The sequence below is a fragment of the Microcaecilia unicolor genome, chromosome 5, assembly GCF_901765095.1.
Source record: "Microcaecilia unicolor chromosome 5, aMicUni1.1, whole genome shotgun sequence".
NCBI classification, from domain to species: Eukaryota; Metazoa; Chordata; class Amphibia; order Gymnophiona; family Siphonopidae; genus Microcaecilia; species Microcaecilia unicolor.
Window position 1 is genome coordinate 219,722,706 of NC_044035.1, and position 25,708 is coordinate 219,748,413.

At 48.0% G+C, this 25,708-nt stretch overlaps 1 protein-coding gene across 1 annotated transcript in view; it reads left to right on the top strand.

Annotated features, from left to right (window-relative positions):
• The window catches only part of PKNOX1 (PBX/knotted 1 homeobox 1), a 591,440-nt gene that overhangs the window by 509,101 nt on the left and 56,631 nt on the right, over positions 1-25,708 (top strand). Inside the window, exon 10 of the mRNA XM_030203790.1 lies at positions 22,397-22,566. Within this exon, the coding sequence (XP_030059650.1) occupies positions 22,397-22,566 (170 nt within the window). The remainder of the gene's footprint in view (positions 1-22,396; positions 22,567-25,708) is intronic.

Consider the following 25,708-nt stretch of genomic DNA (forward strand, 5'->3'; position numbering starts at 1 on the left):
GAACCTCTCTGAGCTCCCTTAATATCCTGGGGTGGATCCCGTCCGGTCCCATGGCTTTGTCCACCTTTAGCTTTACAAGTTGTTCATACACACTCTCTTCTGTAAATGATGCTGTATCCACTCCATTTTCATTTGTACTTTTTCCAGTCCATCGCGGTCCTGCTCTAGGATTTTCTTCTGTGAAAACAGAACAAAAGTATCCATTTAGCAAATTTGCTTTTTCTTCATCACTATCTACATAGCGGTTCGCAGTATCTTTTAGTCTCACAATTCCCTTTTTAGTCATTCTCCTTTCACTAATATACCTGAAGAAATTTTTGTCACCCCTCCTTACATTTCTAGCCATTTGTTCTTCCGCTTGCGCTTTTGCCAGACGTATCTCTCTCTTGGCTTCTTTCAGTTTCCTCCGGTATTCCTTCCCGTGTTCCTGTTCTTGAGTTTTTGTGTATTTCTGGAACGCCAACTCTTTAGCCTTTATTTTCTCAGCCACTTGTTTGGAGAACCATATCGGTTTCCTTTTTCTCTTGCTTTTATTTACTTTCCTTACATAAAGGTTCGTGGCCCTATTTATAGCTTCTTTCAGCCTGGACCACTGTCCTTCCACTTCTTGTACTTCCTCCCAGCCCATCAGCTCCTTCCTCAGGTATTCCCCCATTTTAGTAAAGTCAGCACGCTTGAAATCCAGGACTTTGAGTTTTGAGTGGCTGCCCTCCACTACAGCAGTCATATCAAACCAAACCGTTTGATGGTCACTGCCGCCCAGGTGGGCACCCACTCAGACATTTGACACGCTATCCCCATTTGTGAGCACCAGATCCAGCGTCGCTCCCTCCCTCGTGGGTTCCGTCACCATTTGTCTGAGCAAAACACTTTGGAAAGCATCCACGATCTGTCTACTTCTCTCCGATTCCGCTGATGGAACCTTCCAATCTACATCCGGCAGATTGAAATCTTCTAGCAACAGCACTTCCCTCTTCTTTCCTGACTTTTGAATATCCGCGATCAGATCCCTATCTAGTTCCTCCAGTTGTGTCGGGGGTCTGTAGACAACACCCACGTGGACTGAGGTTCTATCATCTCTTTTTAAGGTGATCCATATCGCTTCTTCTTTTCCCCAGGTCCCTGTCATTTCAGTCGCCGTGATATCATTTCTCACATACAGAGCTACTCCTCCACTTTTACGACCCTCTCTATCCTTCCTAAATAGATTATAGCCTGGTATGTTTGCATCCCATTCATGGGAACCATTTAGCCACGTCTCTGTGATTGCAACAATGTCTAAGTCTGCCTCCACCATCAGGGCTTGAAGGTCATGAACTTTATTGCTTAGACTGCGAGCATTTGTGGTCATTGCATTCCATCTACATTTCCTGGTATGTGTTTTAACATTAGTGTATCTCAAAAGTCATCCAGAAGACAATACAAGATACAACAGATCTTATTCTAGTTGCCCTGAATTGGTCTTGGCAACCATACTAGTACTAATATTTCTTTAGCGCTACTAGACATATGCAGTGCTGTACACATTATATGGAGGTACTTTCTCTGTCCTTAGAAGGCTCACAATTAAGTTTTTTTACTTGGGGCAATGGAGGGTTAAGTGACTTGCCCAAGGTCACAAGGAGCTGCAGTGGGAATTGAACCAAGGTTACCAGGATCAAAGCCTGCTGCTCTAACCATTAGGCCATGGTACCCAAGTTGGCAATAGTCAAACCCCTACATTTGGGTTTTTATCCTTGCCTCCTCTCACAGCACGAGCTTCAACTTTTACATCCCAGTGTCTGCAGATTAGCTCTCACAGCATGAAAGCTCCAATTGCTGTTCTACTGTTAGTGATGTGCAAACTGTCGCTAAAGTTGTCCATAGTACCTGAAGATTGGAGGGTGGCCAATGTAATACCGTTTTTTAAAAAGGATTCCAAGGGTGATCCATGAAATTACAGACCAGTAAGCCTGACTTCAGTGCTGGGCAGAATAATGGAAACTATTATAAAGAAGAGTTAAATGGCCATTTTTCTCAATAGAGGAGGGTGATTAGTGGAGTGCTGCAGGGATCTGTACTGGGACTGGTGCTATTTAATATATTTATAAGTGATTGGGAAATCAAAATGATGAGTGAGGTTATTAAGTTTGCAGATGACACAAAACTATTCAAAGTTGTCAAAACACATGCAGATTGTGAAAATTGCAGGAAGACCTTACGAAACTGGAAAACTGGGCATCCAAATGGCAGAAGAAATTTAATGTGGAAGAGATGCACATTGGGAAGTATAATCTGAATCATAATTACCTGATGCTAGGGTCCACCTTAGAATTGATTTGATTTATTTATTTATTACGTTTGTATTTAGGATGTATTTATCCCTCCTAGTATAGTGGTCCAGCCACATCTATCTAGGAATGAACAAATCACCCAAGGCTGCTGCTGTTTATTTTTCTGGGTTATCTAGACTCCATAATCACCTGAGTGGTGCACTCACTCTGAATAATTCAGGAGATAATAATGAGAAGAAGACAATAGATATGAGAAATCAGCTCTCTAGTTTTTATTTAATACTCACCAAAGCAATTGTTATCAGATTATTTTCAAACGCATTCAAAGGACAAGAATCTTTTTCATTTCTCATAACAAGGTCAGCCAGTGGTACAAACAGGTGTCATTGGTTCTGAAAACTCCAAAGTCTGTCCAAGCTGTCAATTTATATATCCTTTCATGCCCTGTCTTTTACATTAACATCTATTAGTTACAATTAGCAAATATCTGTTACAGCTGTTAGTTTCGACCGCAATGAATTTGCTGTTTTTCACATATGTTACTTTCGACCACGATGACTATTCTGTCCTCCAAGTTTCGGCCACCCTTCTCAAACTTCTGTTTTCTTGTACCTGGCTAACTACTCATCCATCTCTTGCAAGATATCTTTGACCGCTGCTTCTCGTTATGCCCCTGTACATCTGTCATTTTTACCTCAGCTCAGCTCTTTTTGCAAACTTGCCAAGTTTCACTCATCCTTTAGGCTGTCACAATCCTGTATTACTGTAATACAGTGAATTCTTTGGGGTGAGACACAGGTTTTGCTTCTAGAGGCCTAGTTGGCAGCTAAAAGCCTCTTGACCTGTTTTCTCCCTGAGGGCAAGTGATGACAATATGCTACAGATGTCAGCATTCAAGAAAAAGATCTAGGTGTCATTATAAACAATACACTGAAATTTTTTGCTCAGTATGCGGCGGCAGCCAAAAAAGCAAGTGGAGGGGCATAATTGAAAGGGATGCCCAAGTTTTGCTGAGGAGGGGCGGGGAAACCCGTATTCTCCGAGGACAAGCAGGCTGCTTGTTCTCACTGATGGGTGACGTCCACGGCAGCCCCTCCAATCGGAAACTTCACTAGCAAAGGCCTTTGCTAGTCCTCGCGCGCTCATGCGCACCGCGCATGCGCGGCCGTCTTCCCGCCCGAACCGGCTCGTGTTCGTCAGTCTTCTTTTGTCCGCGCTCGGTACGGTCGTGTTTTCGCCGTGTCGGGCCCCGCAAAGTCGACCTCGCACGTTCGTCGTGTGTTTTCAAAGAGAAAAAAATTATAATCCTTTTTGTGTGGGAAAAGACTCTTGGTCTTTTCTTCCCCCGCTATTTTCAGCTTTCGCCCCGGTAAGTTTTCTTTCGTCGTCGGGGTAGGCCGCTTTTAGGCCTTGGGTCGAAGTTTTCTTCCCCTTGTTTTTTCGGTGCCTTTTCCGCCATTTCGACTTTTGATCTCGCCGGCGTGATTTTTCCGCCCATGACATCGAAGTCTACCAGCGGCTTCAAGAAGTGCACCCAGTGCGCCCGGGTCATCTCGCTCACTGACAGGCACGCGTCGTGTCTTCAGTGCTTGAGGGCTGGGCACCGCCCGCAGGCCTGTAGTCTGTGTTCCCTTTTGCAAAAGCGGACTCAGGTAGCGAGATTGGCCCAGTGGAACGTTTTGTTCTCGGGCTCTTCCACGGCATCGGCACCGGGGGTATCGTGTGCATCGACGTCTTCAGCGTCCAGAGCTTCATCCTCGTCCGCCAATGCATCGAGTGCATCGAGGCATCGGCCCTCTGCATCGGCGCCGAGACATCGGATAGCTGCATCGACGTCGGTGGTACCGGGACCTCGTCTGCTGATGTCGTCGGACGGTGGTGCTTCGTCTGGAGTGCAGGTGAGGGCTGTCCATTCCCCTGCTGGTGGCGGTGAGCCTTCGGGTGGGTCTCCCCCTACCCTGAGGGCTCCTGCGGTACAGCCCCCCTGAGACCGACCTCCTTCGGCCTCGGCCCCGAGGAAGCGACGACTGGATTCTACGTCCTCCTCGTCGGTGCCGGGAAGCTCCAGTGACATGCTTCGTTCCAAGAAATCGAAGAAGCATCGTCATCGGTCTCCTTCCCGGGTCGGCACCGAGAGCTCTGGGTCGCCGAGGGAGTCGGCACCCACCAGGCATCGGCACCGAGAGGACCGCTCACCCTCTGTTCAGGAGGTGTCGATGCGCTCCACTCTGGACAGCCCGGAACAGCCTCCACGCCCGGAACAGGTTCTGACGTCGACGCCTGCATCGACCTCCATGCCTTTCTCTGCAGCCACTCTGAACGAGAGCCTCCGGGCCGTTCTCCCAGAGATTCTGGGAGAGCTGTTGCGCCCTACCCCTCCGGTACCGGCGGTGCTTGCGCCACCGGTACCGTCGAGCGTGGCGCCGGCTGGCCCATCGCCTGAGGTGAGGTCGCCGGCGTCGGTGCCGCGTGCGGTACTGGCTGCCGTCGCCTCCCAGGAAGGCTCCCCGACTACGTCGGCGGAGGGAGCTTCGCCGATGCGGGCGAGGGAGTCTACCTCTCGACGCCCCCATCGTGGACGTGGCTCCACAGAGTCGAGTCGGGCACGGTTGCAGACACAGGTCCGTGAACTTGTGTCTGACACCGAGGGTGAGGCCTCGTGGGAAGAGGAAGAAGACCCCAGATATTTCTCTGACGAGGAGTCTGAGGGTCTTCCTTCCGATCCCACTCCCTCTCCTGAGAGACAGCTTTCTCCTCCCGAGAGTCTGTCTTTTGCTTCCTTTGTCCGGGAGATGTCTACGGCCATCCCCTTCCCGGTGGTTGTGGAGGACGAGCCCAGGGCTGAAATGTTTGAGCTCCTGGACTATCCTTCTCCACCTAAGGAAGCGTCCACTGTACCCATGCACCATGTCCTAAAAAAGACATTGCTGGCGAACTGGACCAAGCCTTTAACTAATCCCCACATCCCCAAGAAGATCGAGTCCCAGTACCGGATCCATGGGGACCCAGATCTGATGCGCACTCAGTTGCCTCATGATTCTGGAGTTGTGGATTTGGTCCTAAAGAAGGCTAAGAGTTCTAGGGAGCATGCTTCGGCGCCCCCGGGCAAGGACTCTAGAACCTTAGACTCCTTTGGGAGGAAGGCCTACCATTCCTCTATGCTCGTGGCCAAAATTCAGTCCTACCAGCTCTACACGAGCATACACATGCGGAACAATGTGCGGCAGTTGGCAGGCTTGGTTGATGCGCTCCCCCCTGAGCAAGCCAAGCCTTTTCAGGAGGTGGTCAGGCAGCTGAAGGCGTGCAGAAAATTCCTGGCCAGAGGGGTGTATGACACCTTTGATGTTGCGTCCAGGGCCGCTGCTCAAGGTGTGGTGATGCGCAGGCTCTCATGGCTGCGTGCCTCCGACCTGGAGAATAGAATCCAGCAGCGGATTGCGGACTCGCCTTGCCGTGCGGATAACGTTTTTGGAGAGAAAGTCGAACAGGTGGTAGAGCAGCTCCACCAGCGGGACACCGCATTCGACAAGTTCTCCCGCCGGCAGCCTTCAGCCTCTACCTCTACAGGTAGAAGATTTTTGGGGGGAAGGAAGACTGTTCCCTACTCTTCTGGCAAGCGTAGGTACAATCCTCCTTCTCGACAGCCTGCGGCCCAGGCTAAGCCCCAGCGCGCTCGCTCTCGTCAGCAGTGTGCGCCTCAGCAAGGCCCCTCGGCTCCCCAGCAAAAGCAAGGGACGAGCTTTTGACTGGCTCCAGCAGAGCATAGCCGACATCCAAGTGTCAGTGCCGGGCGACCTGCCAGTCGGAGGGAGGTTGAAAGCTTTTCACCAAAGGTGGCCTCTCATAACCTCCGATCAGTGGGTTCTCCAAATAGTCCGGCAAGGATACACCCTCAATTTGGCCTCAAAACCTCCAAATTGTCCACCGGGAGCTCAGTCTTACAGCTTCCAGCACAAGCAGGTACTTGCAGAGGAACTGTCCGCCCTTCTCAGCGCCAATGCGGTCGAGCCCGTGCCATCCGGGCAAGAAGGGCTGGGATTCTATTCCAGGTACTTCCTTGTGGAAAAGAAAACAGGGGGGATGCGTCCCATCCTAGACCTAAGGGCCCTGAACAAATATCTGGTCAAAGAAAAGTTCAGGATGCTTTCCCTGGGCACCCTCCTTCCCATGATTCAGGAAAACGATTGGCTATGCTCTCTGGACTTGAAGGATGCCTACACACACATCCCGATACTGCCAGCTCACAGACAGTATCTGCGATTTCAGCTGGGCACACGTCACTTCCAGTACTGTGTGCTACCCTTTGGGCTCGCCTCTGCGCCCAGGGTGTTCACAAAGTGCTTGGCTGTAGTAGCAGCGGCACTTCGCAGGCTGGGGGTGCACGTGTTCCCATATCTCGACGATTGGCTGGTGAAGAACGCATCCGAGGCAGGAGCCCTGCAGTCCATGCAGATGACTATTCGCCTCCTGGAGCTACTGGGGTTTGTGATAAATTATCCAAAGTCCCATCTTCTCCCAGTGCAGAGACTTGAATTCATAGGAGCTCTGCTGGATTCTCGGACGGCTCGCGCCTATCTCCCAGAGACGAGAGCCAACAACTTGTTGTCCCTCGTCTCGCGAGTGCGAGCGTCCCAGCAGATCACAGCTCGGCAGATGTTGAGATTGCTAGGCCACATGGCCTCCACAGTCCATGTGACTCCCATGGCCCGCCTTCACATGAGATCTGCTCAATGGACCCTAGCTTCCCAGTGGTTCCAGGCTGCTGGGGATCTAGAAGACGTAATCCACCTGTCCACGAGTTTTCTCGAATCCCTGTATTGGTGGACGATTTGGTCCAATCTGACTCTGGGACGTCCCTTCCAAATTCCTCAGCCTCAAAAAGTGCTGACCACGGATGCGTCTCTCCTGGGGTGGGGAGCTCATGTCGATGGGCTTCACACCCAAGGAAGCTGGTCCCTCCAGGAACGCGATCTGCAGATCAATCTTCTGGAGTTGCGAGCGATCTGTAACGCTCTGAAGGCTTTCAGAGATCGGCTGTCCCACCAAATTATCCAAATTCAGACAGACAACCAGGTTGCCATGTACTACGTCAACAAGCAGGGGGGCACCGGATCTCGCCCCCTGTGTCAGGAAGCCGTCAGCATGTGGCTCTGGGCTCGCCGGCACGGCATGGTGCTCCAAGCCACATACCTGGCAGGCGTAAACAACAGTCTGGCCGACAGGTTGAGCAGGATTATGCAACCTCACGAGTGGTCGCTCAATTCCCGTGTAGTGCGACAGATCTTCCAGGTGTGGGGCACCCCCTTGGTAGACCTCTTCGCATCTCGAGCCAACCACAAAGACCCTCAGTTCTGTTCCAGGCTTCAGGCCCACGGCAGACTGGCATCGGATGCCTTCCTCCTGGACTGGGGGGAGGGTCTGCTGTATGCTTATCCTCCCATACCTCTGGTGGGGAAGACTTTGTTGAAACTCCCTTGAGGCACCATGATTCTGATTGCTCCTTTTTGGCCGCATCAGATCTGGTTCCCTCTTCTTCTGGAGTTGTCCTCCGAAGAACCGTGGAGATTGGAGTGTTTTCCGACCCTCATCACGCAGGACGAAGGGGCACTTCTGCATCCCAACCTCCGGTCCCTGGCTCTCACGGCCTGGATGTTGAGAGCGTAGACTTTGCCTCTTTGGGTCTGTCAGAGGGTGTCTCCTGTATCTTGCTTGCTTCCAGGAAAGATTCCACTAAGAGGAGTTACTTCTTTCTGTGGAGGAGGTTTGCCGTCTGGTGTGACAGCAAGGCCCTAGATCCTCGCTCTTGTCCTACACAGACCCTGCTTGAATACCTTCTGCACTTGTCTGAGTCCGGTCTCAAGACCAACTCTGTAAGGGTTCACCTTAGTTCAATCAGTGCATACCATTACCGTGTGGAAGGTAAGCCGATCTCAGGACAGCCTTTAGTTGTTCGCTTCATGAGAGGTTTGCTTTTGTCAAAGCCCCCTGTCAAGCCTCCTACAGTGTCATGGGATCTCAATGTCGTTCTCACCCAGCTGATGAAACCTCCTTTTGAGCCACTGAATTCCTGCCATCTGAAGTACTTGACCTGGAAGGTCATTTTCTTGGTGGCAGTTACTTCAGCTCGTAGAGTCAGTGAGCTTCAGGCCCTGGTAGCCCAGGCTCCTTACACCAAATTTCATCATAACAGAGTAGTCCTCCGCACTCACCCTAAGTTCTTGCCGAAGGTTGTGTCGGAGTTCCATCTGAACCAGTCAATTGTCTTGCCAACATTCTTTCCCCGTCCTCATTCCTGCCCTGCTGAACGTCAGCTGCACACATTGGACTGCAAGAGAGCATTGGCCTTCTATTTGGAGCGGACACAGCCCAACAGACAGTCCGCCCAATTGTTTGTTTCTTTTGATCCCAATAGGAGGGGAGTGGCTGTGGGGAAACGCACCATATCCAATTGGCTAGCAGATTGCATTTCCTTCACTTACGCCCAGGCGGGGCTGGCTCTTGAGGGTCATGTCACGGCTCATAATGTTAGAGCCATGGCTGCGTCGGTAGCCCACTTGAAGTCAGCCTCTATAGAAGAAATTTGCAAAGCTGCGACGTGGTCATCTGTCCACACATTCACATCTCATTACTGCCTGCAGCAGGATACCCGACGCGACAGTCGGTTCGGGCAGTCAGTCCTTCAGAACCTGTTTGGGCTTTAGGATCCAACTCCACCCCCCGAGGGCCCTGTTTGTTCTGTTCCAGGCTGCACTCTCAGTTAGTTGGTAAATTTTTTAGGTCAATCTCAGTTATGTCCTCGCCGTTGTGAGGCCCAATTGACCATGGTTGTTGTTTTGAGTGAGCCTGGGGGCTAGGGATACCCCATCAGTGAGAACAAGCAGCCTGCTTGTCCTCGGAGAAAGCGAATGCTACATACCTGTAGAAGGTATTCTCCGAGGACAGCAGGCTGATTGTTCTCACAAACCCGCCCACCTCCCCTTTGGAGTTGTGTCTTCCCTTGCTTTGTTTTGCTACATATGGGACTGACGAACACGAGCCGGTTCGGGCGGGAAGACGGCCGCGCATGCGCGGTGCGCATGAGCGCGCGAGGACTAGCAAAGGACTTTGCTAGTGAAGTTTCCGATTGGAGGGGCTGCCGTGGACATCACCCATCAGTGAGAACAATCAGCCTGCTGTCCTCGGAGAATACCTTCTACAGGTATGTAGCATTCGCTTTATTGAAATAAGATGGACGTTCATCTTTCGTTTCGATAATACGGTCGGGGATGCCCAAATCTTGACATTTAGGTTGTCCTTAGAGATGGTCATCCCTAGATTTGGTCATTTCTTATTTTCAGCGATAATGGAAACCAAGGACGCCCTTCTTAGAAATGACCAAATGCAAGCCCTTTGGTCATGGGAGGAGCCAGCATGGGTGAAGGCACAGAGGGCACATGAGAGAGAAATAGAGAATGGGTGAAGGCACAGGGGATACATGAGAGAAAATGGGTGAAGGCATGGAGGGGGGTAGGTGGACATGGGAGCGGGAGGGAAGGGGAGAGAGGAGCATCGATGGACATGGATGGGAGGGCAGAGCCCAGGGAGAGAGGATTAATTGCTGGACATGGATGGGATGGGAGGGCAGGGCCCAGGGAGAGAGGAAAATTGCTGGACATGGATGGGAGGGCAGGGCCCAGGGAGATGAGGGGAGGGCAGGGGAGAGAGGAGAATTGCTGGATATGGAATGGAGGGAAGAAAAGACAAAGGAAGGAGATGCACATGGATGGAGGGGAAGGGAGAATGGTAGACAGGACACCGGAGGATGGTGGACATGGTGAGAGAAAAAATATCAAATGGAAAGAAGACAGTGCATAACAGCAGACACTGGGACCAAAGCGAATAGAAAAACTAAATGATCAGACAACAAAGGTAGAAAAAAGTATTTTATTCAGAATTTATTAATTGGAATATGTCAGCTTTTGGAAATGTGCATCTGTCATATTTTGCATGTAAGTTTCAATTTTTCTAGTATTGCTGCATGCTGAGTCTGACTTCTTCAGGTAACTTTCCAGTTCAGTATTTTGCCTTCATATCTGTTGTGTCATGTGTTTTTCATGTGTGATCAAGGTGCAGTATCCTGCTAGCGTGTAGTATTTGCAGCCCTTTTGTTTTGTTTTTTTCGCGAGGTAGTGTATTGGTGTTTTAGAGCCCAGTGTAATTACAGTTCTGCCTTTCCACGCATAAGGTTGTAGCTCGTCCTGTCCTTGGAATTAGTGCTGTTATGATTTGGTAAGATTATGTGTGTGTTTTTGCACAAGTTTGTGTATAGTGTTTTGCAGTGGAGAGATTGTGTGTCCACACCTCTGACCCCCCGGGATTATGAGAATTGGAACTACTAATTGTAGTGGACTTGAACTGAATAATTTCTGGGGAGAGGGGGTTTCATGATAGCATTGTGCTTATTATTTCAATCAGTTTTTCTGTACAAATTTAGCTTCATTTGTCTTTATTTGAAATTTCATAAATAAAAAATGTTCTAAAAATTTAATCATCAATGGGGTGGAGCAGAGGGCGGGGCTAGGATGGGGTCCCACCAAATTGGTCTGCACAGGGCCCCGCACTTGCTAAGACCGGCCCTGCCCTCCACTAGGAAATCCTATTCATCAAAGTAGAAACAGTTTACCAACTGGTGTTCTTCAAATCATTTTGACCCTTCATGCATCTCCATTCAGACATCACTATTTATTGCATCTATCAGACTCAGGCCTTGGATACACACAGTGGCGTACCAAGGGGGGGCGGTGGGGGCGGTCTGCCCCGGGTGCACGCCGCTGGGAGGTGCCACGGCGCGCGCCTGCTGCGCGAGTTTGCTAACTTCTCTCGTTCGCTGCAGCTCCCTCTGCCCCGGAACAGGTTACTTCCTGTTCCGGGGCAGAGGGAGCTGCAGCGAACGAGCAAAGTTAGTAAACTCGCAGCAGGCGCGCGCTGCAGCACCCCCCCCCCCCCCCAGCGGCATGCACTCGGGGGGGGGTCCTCGTTGCATCGGGGGGGGGGCGCTGCACCCGGGGGGGCGGGGCGCCACCCCGGGTGTCCGCCCCCCTAGGAAAGCCACTGGATACACATCTCTCAGGGTTCATCTAGCAGCAATATCTTTCTACCAGAAAGACCATTTCCTTAAAGGATTGCTTCACCTCAGACCCCCACTACAACCTCCTCCTTCATCATGGGATCTTAATTTGGTCTTATCCCAGCTGTTACAGCCTCCATTTGAGCGCTTGGCATTTGCTTCCCTTCAATTTCTTTCATGGAAGACATTTTTCCTAGTGGCCATCGCCTCTGCTCAAAGGATTAATGAGCTTTAGGCCTTAGTCCTCAAATTTGTGCCTAAAATTGTTTCTTAATTTCATCTTAATCGGGACATTGTACTTCCAGTCTTTTCCCCAATGCCTCACTCTCAGTCAGCAGAAGAACAGCTCTATACCTTGGATTGCAAAAGAGCATTGCTTTTTTATCTTGATAAAACAAACTCTTTTAGGAATTCATCACAGCTTTTCCTTTCCTATCAATCTCGTTCACTGGGTCTATCTGTATCCAAAACAACCTTATCTTCATGGATACCTGACTGCATTTCCCTTTGCTATAAACAAGTCAATCTGAATCCTCCAAGGCACCTTGAACCTCACTCTGTACGTGCCATCACTACTTCCACTGTGCACTTATGAGATGTACCTCTAGTGGATATTTGCAAGGCTGCAACATGGTCCACACTTTATACTTTCACTAAACGTTACTGTATCGATACTGCTACAAGAAGCGATTCAAGATCTGGAAAAGCCATCTTTCAATCGTTATTCCTGTAAACAGTGAGTCCACCACCCTTTCAGATTGTTTTCCTGGTTGTTCTTAATTTTTATTTCTACTTCTGCAACCCTTAGCTAGGAAGCCATCAATTGTGTCTGCATTATCCTGAGACATGGAAAATACATAGTTGCTTACCTATAGCAGGTGTTCTCTGTGGTACTCAGGATAAAGCAGACACACCTTCCCGCCCTCCATCCCCTCGATCAGAGTTTCATCAGAAGCAATTTAGAATCTGTCCATCTTCTCCATGTCATGGTCCCAGTACAAATCCCTCATTGCTGCCTTCATCTTGGGAGCTATTCACTAAATTGAGAGACTGCTGGCGTCAATGGAGTGGTAAGACGACCTACTAGCGAGATTGGCTGAATTTTTAAATGATCAAGCTAGAGGAGCATGTCCAGACAAGCAGCGCTCAGCGACTGCTACCCAAGTGTGTCTGCATTAACCTGAGTACCATGGAAAACACCTGCTACAGGTAAGCAACTACACTCTGCTCAGATTTCCGGTTCCAAACAAGTCTACTTGGCCATATGGCTTCAACAGTCCATGTAACACCATTGGCTTGGCTCCATTTCCAGATACCTCAGTGGACTCTCTCTTTTTAGTAGTCTCAAACCAGAGGACCCATCTCAGCCCATATTCGGGTTATCCCACAACTACGCAACTCTCTACAGTGGTGGGTGGTTTCACAGAATCTCACCCAGGGACTTCTGTTTCAACCACCTCCACATCACAAAGTTCTCACCACGGACGCCTCCATGGTAGGTTGGGCTGATTATCTCGATGGCCTTCATACACAGGGTCCCTGGTCCCTGTGGAGAAACGGCTTCATATCAATCTCCTGGAATTATGAACAGTCTGGAATGCCCTCAAAACTTTCCAGAACCGCATCCTCAGTCAGATAGTTCTCATTCACACAGACAATCAGGTTGTGATGCATTATCTGAACAAACAAGGGGGAACAAGTCTTTTCTCCTCTGTCAGTAAGCAATCCAAATATGTACTTGGGCAGCTTCTAAAAAGATTTCTATAAGGGCCATTTACCTAGCCAGCAAGCAGAATGCTGTGGCAGACAAATTGAGCAGAGTCCTTCATCCATACGAGTGGTGCCTCAGCATGCCTGTGGCTCATTGAATCTTCCTGCAGTCAGGGGCCCCAGCGATAGATCTCTTTGCTTCTCCTCAGATCAACAAGCTTCCCTGCTTCTGCTCCAGGCTTTATTCTCTCAACTGTGTAGCCCCAGATGCCTTCCTACTTTAATAGGGAACAGATCTTCTATACTCCTTCCCCCACTACCTCTCATTGGGAAAACTCTTATCAAGCTGAGTCAAGACCAAGGGACCGTGATCTTAATTGCTTCCTACTGACCACAGGTGATGTCTCTAGGGTACTGTCATGATGGTGACTGTTTCCTTGTCTTTGCTCACCTCGCCGTCTGGTGGCCAGAACTGGTGGCTGCTATGGACTGTCACATGTTCCAGACTTCAGTCCGGTCCGGATCTTCCGGGCTGCCAGTCTTGCTTCTCTTGTTTGTGCCTGCATAGCACCCGTAGCTGCCTTGTGATTCCTGCAACTGAACTTCAGCTGCTGATGGGCTTTATTAACCACCTGGAAACTTTTGTGTTTGCCTTTGCATCGTCTAAGGTCCCTGGTATGTTGGTGTGCTCTGTTGCACTTCTGGTTATTCTGTTTCTTGTCTGAAATCCTTGCCTGGTTCTAGTCTAGTCTTTGTGTAGTTAGCTTGTACTTTGTTGCTTGTTTTCTAGTCTTATCTCTTGTTTGTATTTCCTTGTCAGGTCCCTGGTTAGTCTGTGTGTAGGTTAGCTGTTAGCTTTTTCTGCTAGTTCCCTCCTTAGTGGCTGCCTTGGCAGCTTTCTGTTCTTGCCCTCTTGTCTGTCAGTGTTTTTCCCTAGTGGCTGCTTGGCAGCTTTCAGTCCTTGCTGTTACCTGTCTTTGTACCCTTTTCAGTGGCTGCCTGGCAGCTTTCAGTTCTTGTCCTTTAGCCTGTCCACTTCCTGCCTAGTGTTGTATTTTCTGTCTGTGAGTCCTAGCCCAGTTTTCTGCCTTGCTTCCCATGTATATTCCTTTCCCCTCTGACCCTCAGTCCCTGTTCAGCCTAATTGGTATCCAGTTCCTGCCCTGTCCAGTAAGTCCTGCCGGCCGCCTGCACCCAGGGGCTCAACTCCTGGGGAACGGCAGTCAAGCGCAGGTGAAGTCTAGCTGTTCCTTTCCTGCCTGTTCCAGCTTGTTTGCCTCAGCTGCAACTCCATTCCGGGGTTCCAGTCCTGTTCTGCCTTGTCTCTGGTTTGGGGGTGGTTTTGCCTGCCACTGCCGCTCTACGGCAGTGGTCCAAGGGCTCACAAATCCAGTTTCTGCCTAGAGAACCTAACAGGTACTCCTAGCCTCCAGGATGCCTTCTACACATAAATGTTACCATTTCAAGTGAAGAAGATTTTCCCTCTGGTGTACAGCCAGAGCACTTGACGCTACTATGTGCCCTTCTTCCTTCCCTTATAGAGTACCTTCTCCATCTTTCTAATTCTGTCCTTAAAACTAAGAGTAGGCTTGAACAGTATTAATGCTTACCCCTCAAAGGTTGATAATAAACCAATTTCTGTTCATGCCTGGATCATTAGATTCATGAAAGGGTATTTCATACCAAACCTCCCATCAAACCACCAAAGTATATAAGTACATAAGTATTGCCACACTGGGACAGACCGAAAGTCCATCAAGCCCAGCATCCTGTTTCCAACAGTGGCCAATCCAGGTTACAAGTACCTGGCAAGATCCCAAAACAGTACAATACATTTTATGCGGCTTATCCTAGAAACAAGCAGTGAATTTTCCCCAAGTCCATTTTAAAAATGGCTTACAGGCTTTTCTTTTAGAAAGCTATCCAAATGTTTTTTAAACCCTCTAAGCTAACTGCTTTTACTACTTTCTCTGGCAACGAATTCCAGAGTTTAATTACATGTCAAGTAAAGAAATATTTTCTCTGTTTCGTTTTACATTATCTACTGTGTAGCTTCATTGCATGCCCCCTAATCCTAGTATTTTTGGAAAGAGTAAACAAATGATTCACGTCTACCTGTTCCACTCCACTCATTATTTTACAGACTTCTATCATATCTCCCCTCAGCCATCTTTTCTCCAAGCTGAAGAGCCCCAGCCACTTTAGAATTTCCTCATAGGGAAGTCATCCCATCCCCTTTATCATTTTCATCACCCTTCTCAGCACCTTTTCTAATTCCACTATATCTTTTTTGAGATGCGGTGACCAGAATTGCACACAATATTCAAGGTGCGGTCACACCATGGAGCAATACAAAGGCATTATATAACGTCCTCACTTTTGTTTTCCATGCCTTTCCTAATAATACCTAACATTCTATTTGCTTACTTAGCCGCCGCAGCCAGAGCCGTAGCGAGGGGAGCTGACACCTGGGGCGGGTCGCCGCTGCGCACCCCCCCCCCAGGGTGCAGCACGGCGCACCCTCCTCCCGCTGGAGCGCACCACCCCCAGAGCGCATACCTCCCCCCCCCCCCTGGAGCGCATACCTGCAGCGAGGGACGGGCGGGAGGGCCGATCCGCCCCTACTGCACGTTGCTGGGGTGTGTCGGCTCCGCACTGGTTCACTGCTCTTTCTGTCCTGGAACAGGAAGTAACCTGTTCCGGGGCAGAGAGGGCAGTGCACCAGCGCGGAGCCGACACCCCCCAGCGGCGTGCACACGGGGCGGACGCCACCCCCCCCCCCCCCGCCCCCCTTCCTACGCCACTGGCCGCAGCACACTGAGCAGAGGGTTTCATCATATCATCAACGATGTTGCCTAGATCACTTTCCTGGTCGGTGACACCTAATGTTTAACCTTGCATTATGAAGTTATAGTTCTGGTTCCTCTTTCCCACATGCATCACTTTGTACTTGCTCACATTAAATGTCACTTGCCGTTTCGATGCCCAGTCTCCCAGTCTCGTAAGGTCCTCTTGTAATATTTCACAATCTTCTTACAATTTAAGAAGTTTGAATAACTTTGTGTCATCAGCAAATTTAATTACCTCACTAATTACTCCCATCTCTAGATCATTTATAAATATGTTAAAAAGCAGCAGTCCCAGCACAGACCCCTAGGGAACCTCACTATCTACCCTTCTCCATTGAGAATACTGACCATTTAACCCTGCTCTCTGTTTTCTATCCTTTAACCAGTTTTTAATCCACAATAGGACACTACCTCCTATCCCATGACTCTCCAATTTCCTCTGGAGTCTTTCATGAGGTACTTTGTCAAATGCCTTTTGAAAATCCAGATACATAATATCAACTGGCTCGCCTTTATCCATGTTTGTTCACCCCTTCAAAGAAATGTAATAGATTGGTGAGGCAAAATTTCCCTTCACTAAATTCATGTTGGCTTTGTCTCAACTCCCGGCGAACACCCAGCAGATCAAACCTGGAATGACTTCGATCTGCTAACTGAAGAAACCATAACTCAAGCACTGAACAAATTTTCCAAAAAACACTCCAAATTGGATACTTGCCCCAGCAACTTGATAAGGTGCGCCCCCAAACGATTCATAACAGACCTTACATCACACCTGAATTACATGCTACAACACGGACTCTTCCCCAAAGATAAAGGAAATATATTACTTACACCCATTCCCAAAGACTTAAAGAAGAAATTAAATGACACAACCAACTACCGACCAGTAGCATCCATCCCCCTGACAATAAAACTAATGGAAAGTATGGTAACCAAGCAACTCACCAAATACCTGGACAAGTTCACAATACTACTTGAATCACAGTCAGGATTTCGATCCAACCATAGCACCGAAACAGTGCTAACCACTCTCATAACCAAATTTAAGCAACTAATTGCAACTGGGAACAATGTACTACTCCTACAATTCGATATGTCCAGCACGTTTGACATGGTCAGCCACCAAATACTCTCGATCATCCTAGAATACTTCGGTATTGGAGGAAACGTACTAAGGTGATTTACAGGTTTCTTAACAACAAGAACTTATCAAGTGACCTCCAAATCAAAAACATCAACACCATGGAAACCTGAATGCGGAGTACCACAAGGATCACCGCTCTCACCAACCCTTTTCAACCTAATGATGACACCATTAGCCAAATCACTATCCGACCAAGGACTTAACCTATACATATATGCAGACGATAAGTACATAAGTACATAAGTAATGCCATACTGGGAAAAGACCAAGGGTCCATCGAGCCCAGCATCCTGTCCACGACAGCGGCCAATCCAGGCCAAGGGCACCTGGCAAGCTTCCCAAACGTACAAACATTCTATACATGTTATTCCTGGAATTTTGGATTTTTCCAAGTCCGTTTAGTAGCGGTTTATGGACTTGTCCTTTAGGAAACCGTCCAACCCCTTTTTAAACTCTGCTAAGCTAACCGCCTTCACCACTTTCTCCGGCAACGAATTCCAGAGTTTAATTACGCGTTGGGTGAAGAAACATTTTCTCCGATTTGTTTTAAATTTACTACACTGTAGTTTCATCGCATGCCCCCTAGTCCTAGTATTTTTGGAAAGCGTGAACAGAAGCTTCACATCCACCTGTTCCACTCCACTCATTATTTTATATTCATCTATCATGTCTCCCCTCAGCCGCCTCTTCTCCAAGCTGTATAGCCCTAGCCTCCTTAGTCTTTCTTCATAGGGAAGTCGTCCCATCCCCGCTATCATTTTAGTCGCCCTTCGCTGCACCTTTTCCAATTCTACTATATCTTTCTTGAGATGCGGCGACCAGAATTGAACACAATACTCAAGGTGCGGTCGCACCATGGAGCGATACAATGGCATTATAACATCCTCACACCTGTTTTCCATACCTTTCCTAATAATACCCAACATTCTATTCGCTTTCTTAGCCGCAGCAGCACACTGAGCAGAAGGTTTCAGTGTGTTATCGACGACGACACCCAGATCCCTTTCTTGGTCCGTAACTCCTAACATGGAACCTTGCATGACGTAGCTATAATTCGGGTTCTTTTTTCCCACATGCATCACCTTGCACTTGCTCACATTAAACACCATCTGCCATTTAGCCGCCCAGTCTCCCAGTCTCGTAAGGTCCTCTTGTAATTTTTCACAATCCTGTCGCGATTTAATGACTTTGAATAACTTTGTGTCATCAGCAAATTTAATTACCTCGCTAGTTACTCCCATCTCTAAATCATTTATAAATATATTAAAAAGCAGCGGTCCTAGCACGGACCCCTGAGGAACCCCACTAACTACCCTTCTCCATTGTGAATACTGCCCATTTAACCCCACTCTCTGTTTCCTATCCTTCAACCAGTTTTTAATCCACAATAGGACATTTCCTCCTATCCCATGACCCTCCAATTTCCTCTGTAGCCTTTCATGAGGTACCTTGTCAAACGCCTTTTGAAAATCCAGATACACAATATCAACGATATACATCCTGTTCAAACAAGACATAACCGAAATCACAAATAAAATCACACACAGCCTCCAAACAATGAACTCATGGGCGGACGCATTCCAACTGAAGCTGAATGCAGAAAAAACACAATGTCTCATCCAGTCCTCACAACACAACACAAACAAACCCAACACCATAAACACCCCAGACTACAGCCTTCCGGTCTCAGACAGCCTGAAAATTTTGGGAGTCACAATAGACAGAAATCTCACACTCGAAGACCATGCGAAAAACACAGCAAAGAAAATGTTCTATTCAATGCGGAAACTTAAAAGGATCAAACCTTTCTTCCCTAGGGAAGTATTCCGCAGTCTAGTACAATCAATGGTGTTAAGTCATCTAGACTACTGTAACGCCATCTATGCCGGATGCAAAGAGCAAATCATTAAGAAGCTTCAAACCGCTCAAAACACAACAGCCAGACTCATATTTGGGAAAACAAAATACGAAAGCGCCAAACCCCTAAGAGAAAAACTACACTGGCTCCCATTAAAAGAACGAATTGCGTTCAAGGTTTGCACCATGGTCCACAAAATCATTTACGGAGAAGCCCCGAACTATATGTCAGACCTCATAGATTTGCCTAGGAGAAACGCAAAGAGATCATCACGCACATACCTCAATCTCCACTATCCTAGCTGTAAAGGGCTAAATTATAAATCCACATACGTGACCAGCTTCTCATACATCAGCACGCAGCTATGGAACGCACTACCGAAGGCCATAAAAACAACGCAAGACCTAACCATCTTCGGAAGGCTAATGAAAACAGATCTCTTCAAGAAGGCATACCATAAACATCCATCTTAAATACTAATTAATAATACTACACACGAGCTACACAAAACCGAACTCTTAGCACATGACAGACATCACCACACTAAACCTTATGTAAAACAAGATCTCTCTACAGTCGATGACCTAAAGTAGATTATAATGCAATTTATCACTCTGAAATTTATCACTCTTTAGGCTACACCATAATTATTCTTCTATACCTTATTTGTACGCACATGGTATATATATATATACCATGATCTACTCCATATATGTTATGTTCCATGTATGTTATCATGTATGTATGCACCATACGCAATAACCTTTGCAATTCTACTACCCGAAATAGCATTCGCCATTACGGCAAATGTAAGCCACATTGAGCCTGCAAATAGGTGGGAAAATGTGGGATACAAATGCTACAAATAAATAAATTAATTAATTAATCCATGCTTTTCAATATACTCTGTAATTTTGTTCTTTATAAGAGTCTCTACCATTTTGCCCTGCACCAATGTCAGGCTCACTGGTCTATAATTTCCTGAATCGCCTTTGAAATCTTTTTTTAAAAATCGGCGTTGCATTGGCCTCCCTCCAATCTTCAGGTACCATGCTTGATTTTAAAGATAAATTACGTATTACTGACAATAGTTCTGCAAGTTCATTTTTCAATTCTATCAGTACTCTGGGATGAATACCATCCAGTCCAGGCAATTTGCTACTCCTCAATTTGTCAAAATGCGCCATTACATCCTCCAGGTTTGTAGAGATTTCATTCAGTTTCTCTGACTCGTCAGCTTTGAATACATTTCTGACGCCAGTATCTCTCCCAGAAGACCAAAGCGAAGAATTCATGTAATCTCTTCGCTATGGCTTTGTCTTCCCTGGGTGCCCCTTTTACGCCTCGGTCATCTAGTGGTCCAACGGATTCTTTTGCAGGCTTCTTGTTTTTAATATATCTATAAAAATTTTACTCTATGTGTTTTTGTCTCCAACGCAATCTTTTTTTCAAAGTCCCTCTTTACCTTCCTTACAGTGGCGTACCAAGGGGGGGGGGGGGGGGGGGGGGCGGTCCGCCCTGGGTGCACGCCGCTGGGGGGTGCTGCGGCGCGCGCCTGCTCTGAGTTCGCTGACTTCGCGCATTCGCTGCAGCTCCCTCTGCCCTGGAACAGGTTACTTCCTGTTCCGGGTCAGAGGGAGCTCCAGCGAACGCGTGAAGTCAGGGAACTCTGAGCAGGTGCGCGCTGCGGCACCCCCCCCCCCAGCGGCGTGCACCCGGGGGGGGGTTCCACCCTGCATCGGGGGGGGGTGCTGCACCGCGGGGGGGGGGGGTCCGCGCTGCATCGGGGGAGGGCTGCACCCGGGGGGCGGGGCGCCGCCCCGGGTGTGCGCCCCCCTAGGAACGCCACTGCTTCCTTATCAACGCTTTGATTTTGACTTGCCATTCCTTATGCTGTTTCTTATTATTTTCAGTCAGATCCTTACCTGTAGCAAGTGTTCTCTGAGGAGAGGGTGGTGGATGCTTGGAATGCCCTCCCGCGGGAGGTGGTGGAGATGAAAACGGTAACTGAATTCAAACATGCGTGGGATATGCATAAAGGAATCCTGTGCAGTAGGAATGGATCCTCAGAAGCTTAGCCGAAATTGGGTAGCGGAGCAGGTGGGGGAAGAGAGGTTGGTGGTTGGGAGGCGAGGATAGTGGAGGGCAGACTTATACAGTCCGTACCAGAGCCGGTGATGGGAGGCGGGACTGGTGGTTGGGAGGTGGGAAATACTGCTGGGCAGACTTGTACGGTCTGTGCCCTGAAAAAGGCAGGTACAAATCAAGGTAAGGTATACACATATGAGTTTATCTTGTTGGGCAGACTGGATGGCCCATGCAGGTCTTTTTCTGCCGTCATCTACTATGTTACTATGTTATATATTCTCACATCCCTCCTGCTTCCCCTTGGAGTTGTGTTCTTACCTTTAGTACTGTACTGCTAGTCCCGCGCTTTAGCTTTGGGCAGGAAGGCACATGCACGGTGGGGGCATTGCCTCAAAGATTTAAAGTGACAGTGCAGTTGGCAGTGTCCACACTATGCTCTGTGGATGACATCACCCACATGTGAGAATATATGTCTGCTGTCCTTGAAGAACACCTGCTACAGGTAGGTAACTTGGCTTTTTGATTGAAAAGAATGCCATAGGTGGGTAGGAAAAGAAGAGATAGTTCCCAAGCCGTTGCTGTTTGTACAGTAATTGAAGGGTCAGCAGAAGGCAGGATAGTCTGATAGGAGGGAGAGAAAGGGGAAAGTGATGGCTCTGCAGTTGTTGCAAAGGAAAAAGTGGGAAAGAACTCTTGCAAGGAGCAAACAACATCCAGCATCCCCACTTTAATAACTGTTACATCTAGGTTAATTTAGTTTGTTGTATTTTTATACCACCATTCAAATACATAAACAGCAATCCCTCATTCTCAACTTCCGTATTAGTACTACCAGTATGCAGACATTCAAGACCCTCCATTCCTTATGCCTGCCATTATGACAAGACCTTACATCCATGCTGTAGGCCAACATATGACACAAGATATTCAAAAATAATATACTAATATAAAAAAAAACTATGCTCTAAAAAAAGAAATAGCATGGAAGCTAATGCATAATCTCAGCAAGGACCCCCCCCCCCCCCCCCCCCACCCAAGGAAACCACAGCAACATATGACACACTAATTTGTGTACAAAGGAACACATTCACTTTGGCGTGCTTTGGCTGTGAGCTAGTGCAGTGTTCCAGTGCATTAATGCAATAGTTCGTGGGCAGCCTTGATGATACTTAACTAGTGGAGGCAGTGCTGCTTAGTCTGTGTTCTATAAATTGAACTAGAGTTCCTTCTTGGTAGTACTCAGCACTACTACTGAATTGAGCCAGATGTGTAGTCTTTTCAGAATGATTATTTTGAATATCTGTTCAGATTTTCATCCCTTGAATTTTGTTCTTTTTTTTATATTTTTTTGTTGATCTTGTTTAGGTTCATTAATGCCCGAAGACGCATTCTTCAGCCCATGTTGGATTCCAGCTGTGCTGAGACCCCTAAAACAAAGAAAAAAACTTCACAGAATCGGCCTGTCCAGAGGTTCTGGCCTGACTCAATCGCATCAGGAGCTGTTCAACAACCAAATGAGATTACAGTTTCAGAAGGTAAAGAGCATGGATAGGCAGTGAAACGTAAGTGTGTTCTCCAGTAAGGAAGGGCCCAGTACAAATGTAAACGACAGTATAGAAAATGTGTTCCACTTTCTCCGAGGACAAGCAGGCCATTAATTCTCACAATTGGTTAATGAGGCACTGCATTGCCCGGTCCTGGCTTTATAACAAGCTTTAGGAGCGTTGTGAAGCGTGAGATATGAGTGCATGTGCAGGTGCCTTCCTGCCCGCAGCGAGGGCGCGGTTACCACAGTTAAATACTACTGCAAGAAACATCAAAACAAAAATAGAAGACAACTCCTAGGGGAGGTGGGAGGGTTTGTGAGAATACAAGGCCTGCTGTCCTCGGAGAATACATTCTCTTTGCTTTCTCCGAGGACAAGCAGGCCATTAATTCTCACAAGTGGGGTATCCCTAGCATCCAGGCTCACCAAAAAGTACAAACTTTGGTCAATTGGGCCTCGCAACAGCGAGGACATAACTCAGATTAACCTGAAACTATATACAACTGAGTGAGAGTGCAGCCTGGAACAGAATAAAACGGGCTTAGGTGGGTAGAGTTGGATTCTAAACCCCAAACAGATTCTGCAGCACTGTCTGCCTAAACTGACTATAGTCAGGTATCCTGCTCGAGGCAGTAATGAGATGTGAATATGTGGACTGAAACGTTGCAGCCTTGCAAATCTCTTCAATGGAGGCTGATCGCAAGTGGGCTACCGATGCAGCCATGGCTCTGACATTGCGCTTTTTGTGTCTTGAGTCCAGTGAATATAGGTATAAATCAATTAACCAAACAATGTGCTTTTAGTAAGAACTCAGTGCTTATATAAATAGCAGTTTTTTCCAAAAAATCCTAATGAAAACAAGTTGCAATTAAATTGGAAGAAAATATAGTAAATGATGGCAGATAAAGATCACAATAGCCCATTCATGCTGTCCAGTTGATATCCATTCACTATGGTTAGGTATGCACATAAATTCTCATATGTACCCCAACTCAGACTCACATGTACACGTTATCTGATCTCTCAACTCTTTTCTTACCATTTCCATTCATATCTGCCCCACCATGCCCAAAAAACTCTTTTACAATATAAGTACATAAGTATTGCTATACTGGGACAGACCGAAGGTCCATCAAGCTCAGCATCCTGGCCAATCCAGGTCTCAAGTACCTGGCAAGATCCCAAAACAATACAATACATTTTATGCTGATTATCCTAGAAATAAGCAATGGATTTTCCCCAACACATTTTAATAATGGCTTATGGACTTTTCTTTTAGGAAGCGGTCCAAACCTTTTTTAAACACCGCTAAGCTAACTGCTTTTACTACATTCTCTGGCAACAAATTCCAGAATTTAATTACACATTGCTTGAAGAAATATTTTCTCCAATTCATTTTAAATTTACTACTTTGTAGCTTAATTGCGTGCCCTTTCCACCTCAACCAGACCATTTTAAGCCTTGCATTCTTCTATCTTCTTACAAGACCAGTATTTAAAACATTGAATAGGGCTTGGTTATTGGCTAATTATCAAGTTGTGCAAAAATCCCCACAGCTGCTCAGTTAATGATTTTTTTTTGTCAGTTTATTCCTGTTCATTCATACATCCAATTCAGTCAAAAACAGGGCTGTGATCTGTCACGTAAACCTTCTTTAACTACCTGGGGATTTTCTCCCTATTTTATATTGTGCTACTCCCAACATAACTAGTCTTTTTGTTACAATGATGATCCTGGCCAAGGACCATGTGCCAGAGCTCATTCTGAAAACCTGTAGTCATGGGCTAAGTATGCTTCCATATCATCATGCTGATCAATCCATAGACTGGTGGGTTGTGTCCATCTACCAGCAGGTGGAGATAGAGAGCAATCCTTTTGCCTCCCTATATGTGGTCATGTGCTGCCGCCGGAAACTCCTCAGTATGTTCTCTATCTCAGCAGGTGGTGGTCACACACAGCAGCAGCTCTGGCTAGGCCTCCAAGCCTAATTTTTAGGTTTTGTTGAGTGCCTGGGGTTGAGGGCTCTTCTTGAGCAAGTGCAAACCTGGTGGCGCCAGGTCCCTCCTTTTCTCCCCCCTCCCGCTGGCTCCGTTAAAAAAAAAAAAAAAAATTTTTGAACGTCCTTAAGGGCGTTTATTTCGACGTTTATTTAAACGTTTATTGCAGCTACTCACTGGGACACCAGGTCATTACAGCTCGGAGCGAGAAGCAGGTAATTTTTACCTTTTTATAGCGGGCAGGGGGCTCCCCGATTGATCTCCACGTGGCCTATGGCGTCGGAGGGCGAGGGCGCGAAGAATCACTCCCCGGACCGCGTGTGCGCTTCTAGCGGGGATGCGGGGGTTTTAAAGTCTGATTCGCCCTTGTTGGGTGTCAGTTTGGAGGCCGGTCAGTGTCCCGGGTCTTCCTCCGGCATGGCGGTTTTTCCCGCCATAAACGCCCATCCCCCGCTGCTCGCCTCCGCCATCTTGGCCGGCCACTCTGCTCGGACGGCTTCTTCTTGGGCCGCCCTTGAGCTGGGAGACGTTCATGCCATGGCCGCCCTTGATTTGGGCGACGGCAAAAAAGCGGCTAAAGTTAAGCGCCGTTCTTCCCGCGCGGCTCCTTCGCGGAGTGTCGCGCCGGACGCCATCTTGGATGCGCAGCATGGTTCTCCCCCGCTCTTGCGAGCGCCGGTTGAGGGTGCGTCTAGGGCTGTGGCCCAGGCTGCTGAATTGCACAGTTTGGGGGGTTTCTCCCCCGAGTTTATTTTGCTGCTGCATCAGGCCTTCCTTATGCAGAACGCTGCCCCTTCTCCCTTGTCCGATAAAGGGGTTGAGGCCCCCGGAAGTAAACGCCCTCGGGTGGATGCCCAGGCCTTAGAGGACGCTGTTTCCTCTGATGTAGATGAGGGCAGCGTATCTGAGTTCTCCCAACGGTCCTTTGGGGATTCCTTGGAGGAGACGGATTCCCGCTTGGATGGAGCGGATGACCCCTCTGCAGCACGGATCTTTCGCTCAGAGGATTTGCCCAACCTGTTAATGCAGGCCATGAGCATTTTGAAGATTTCCTCTCCGGAGGACGTCTCTCCCTCAGCCCCTGTTGGCTCCGCCATTATGCTGGGGACGAAGCGCCCGCCTACCTTAATTTCG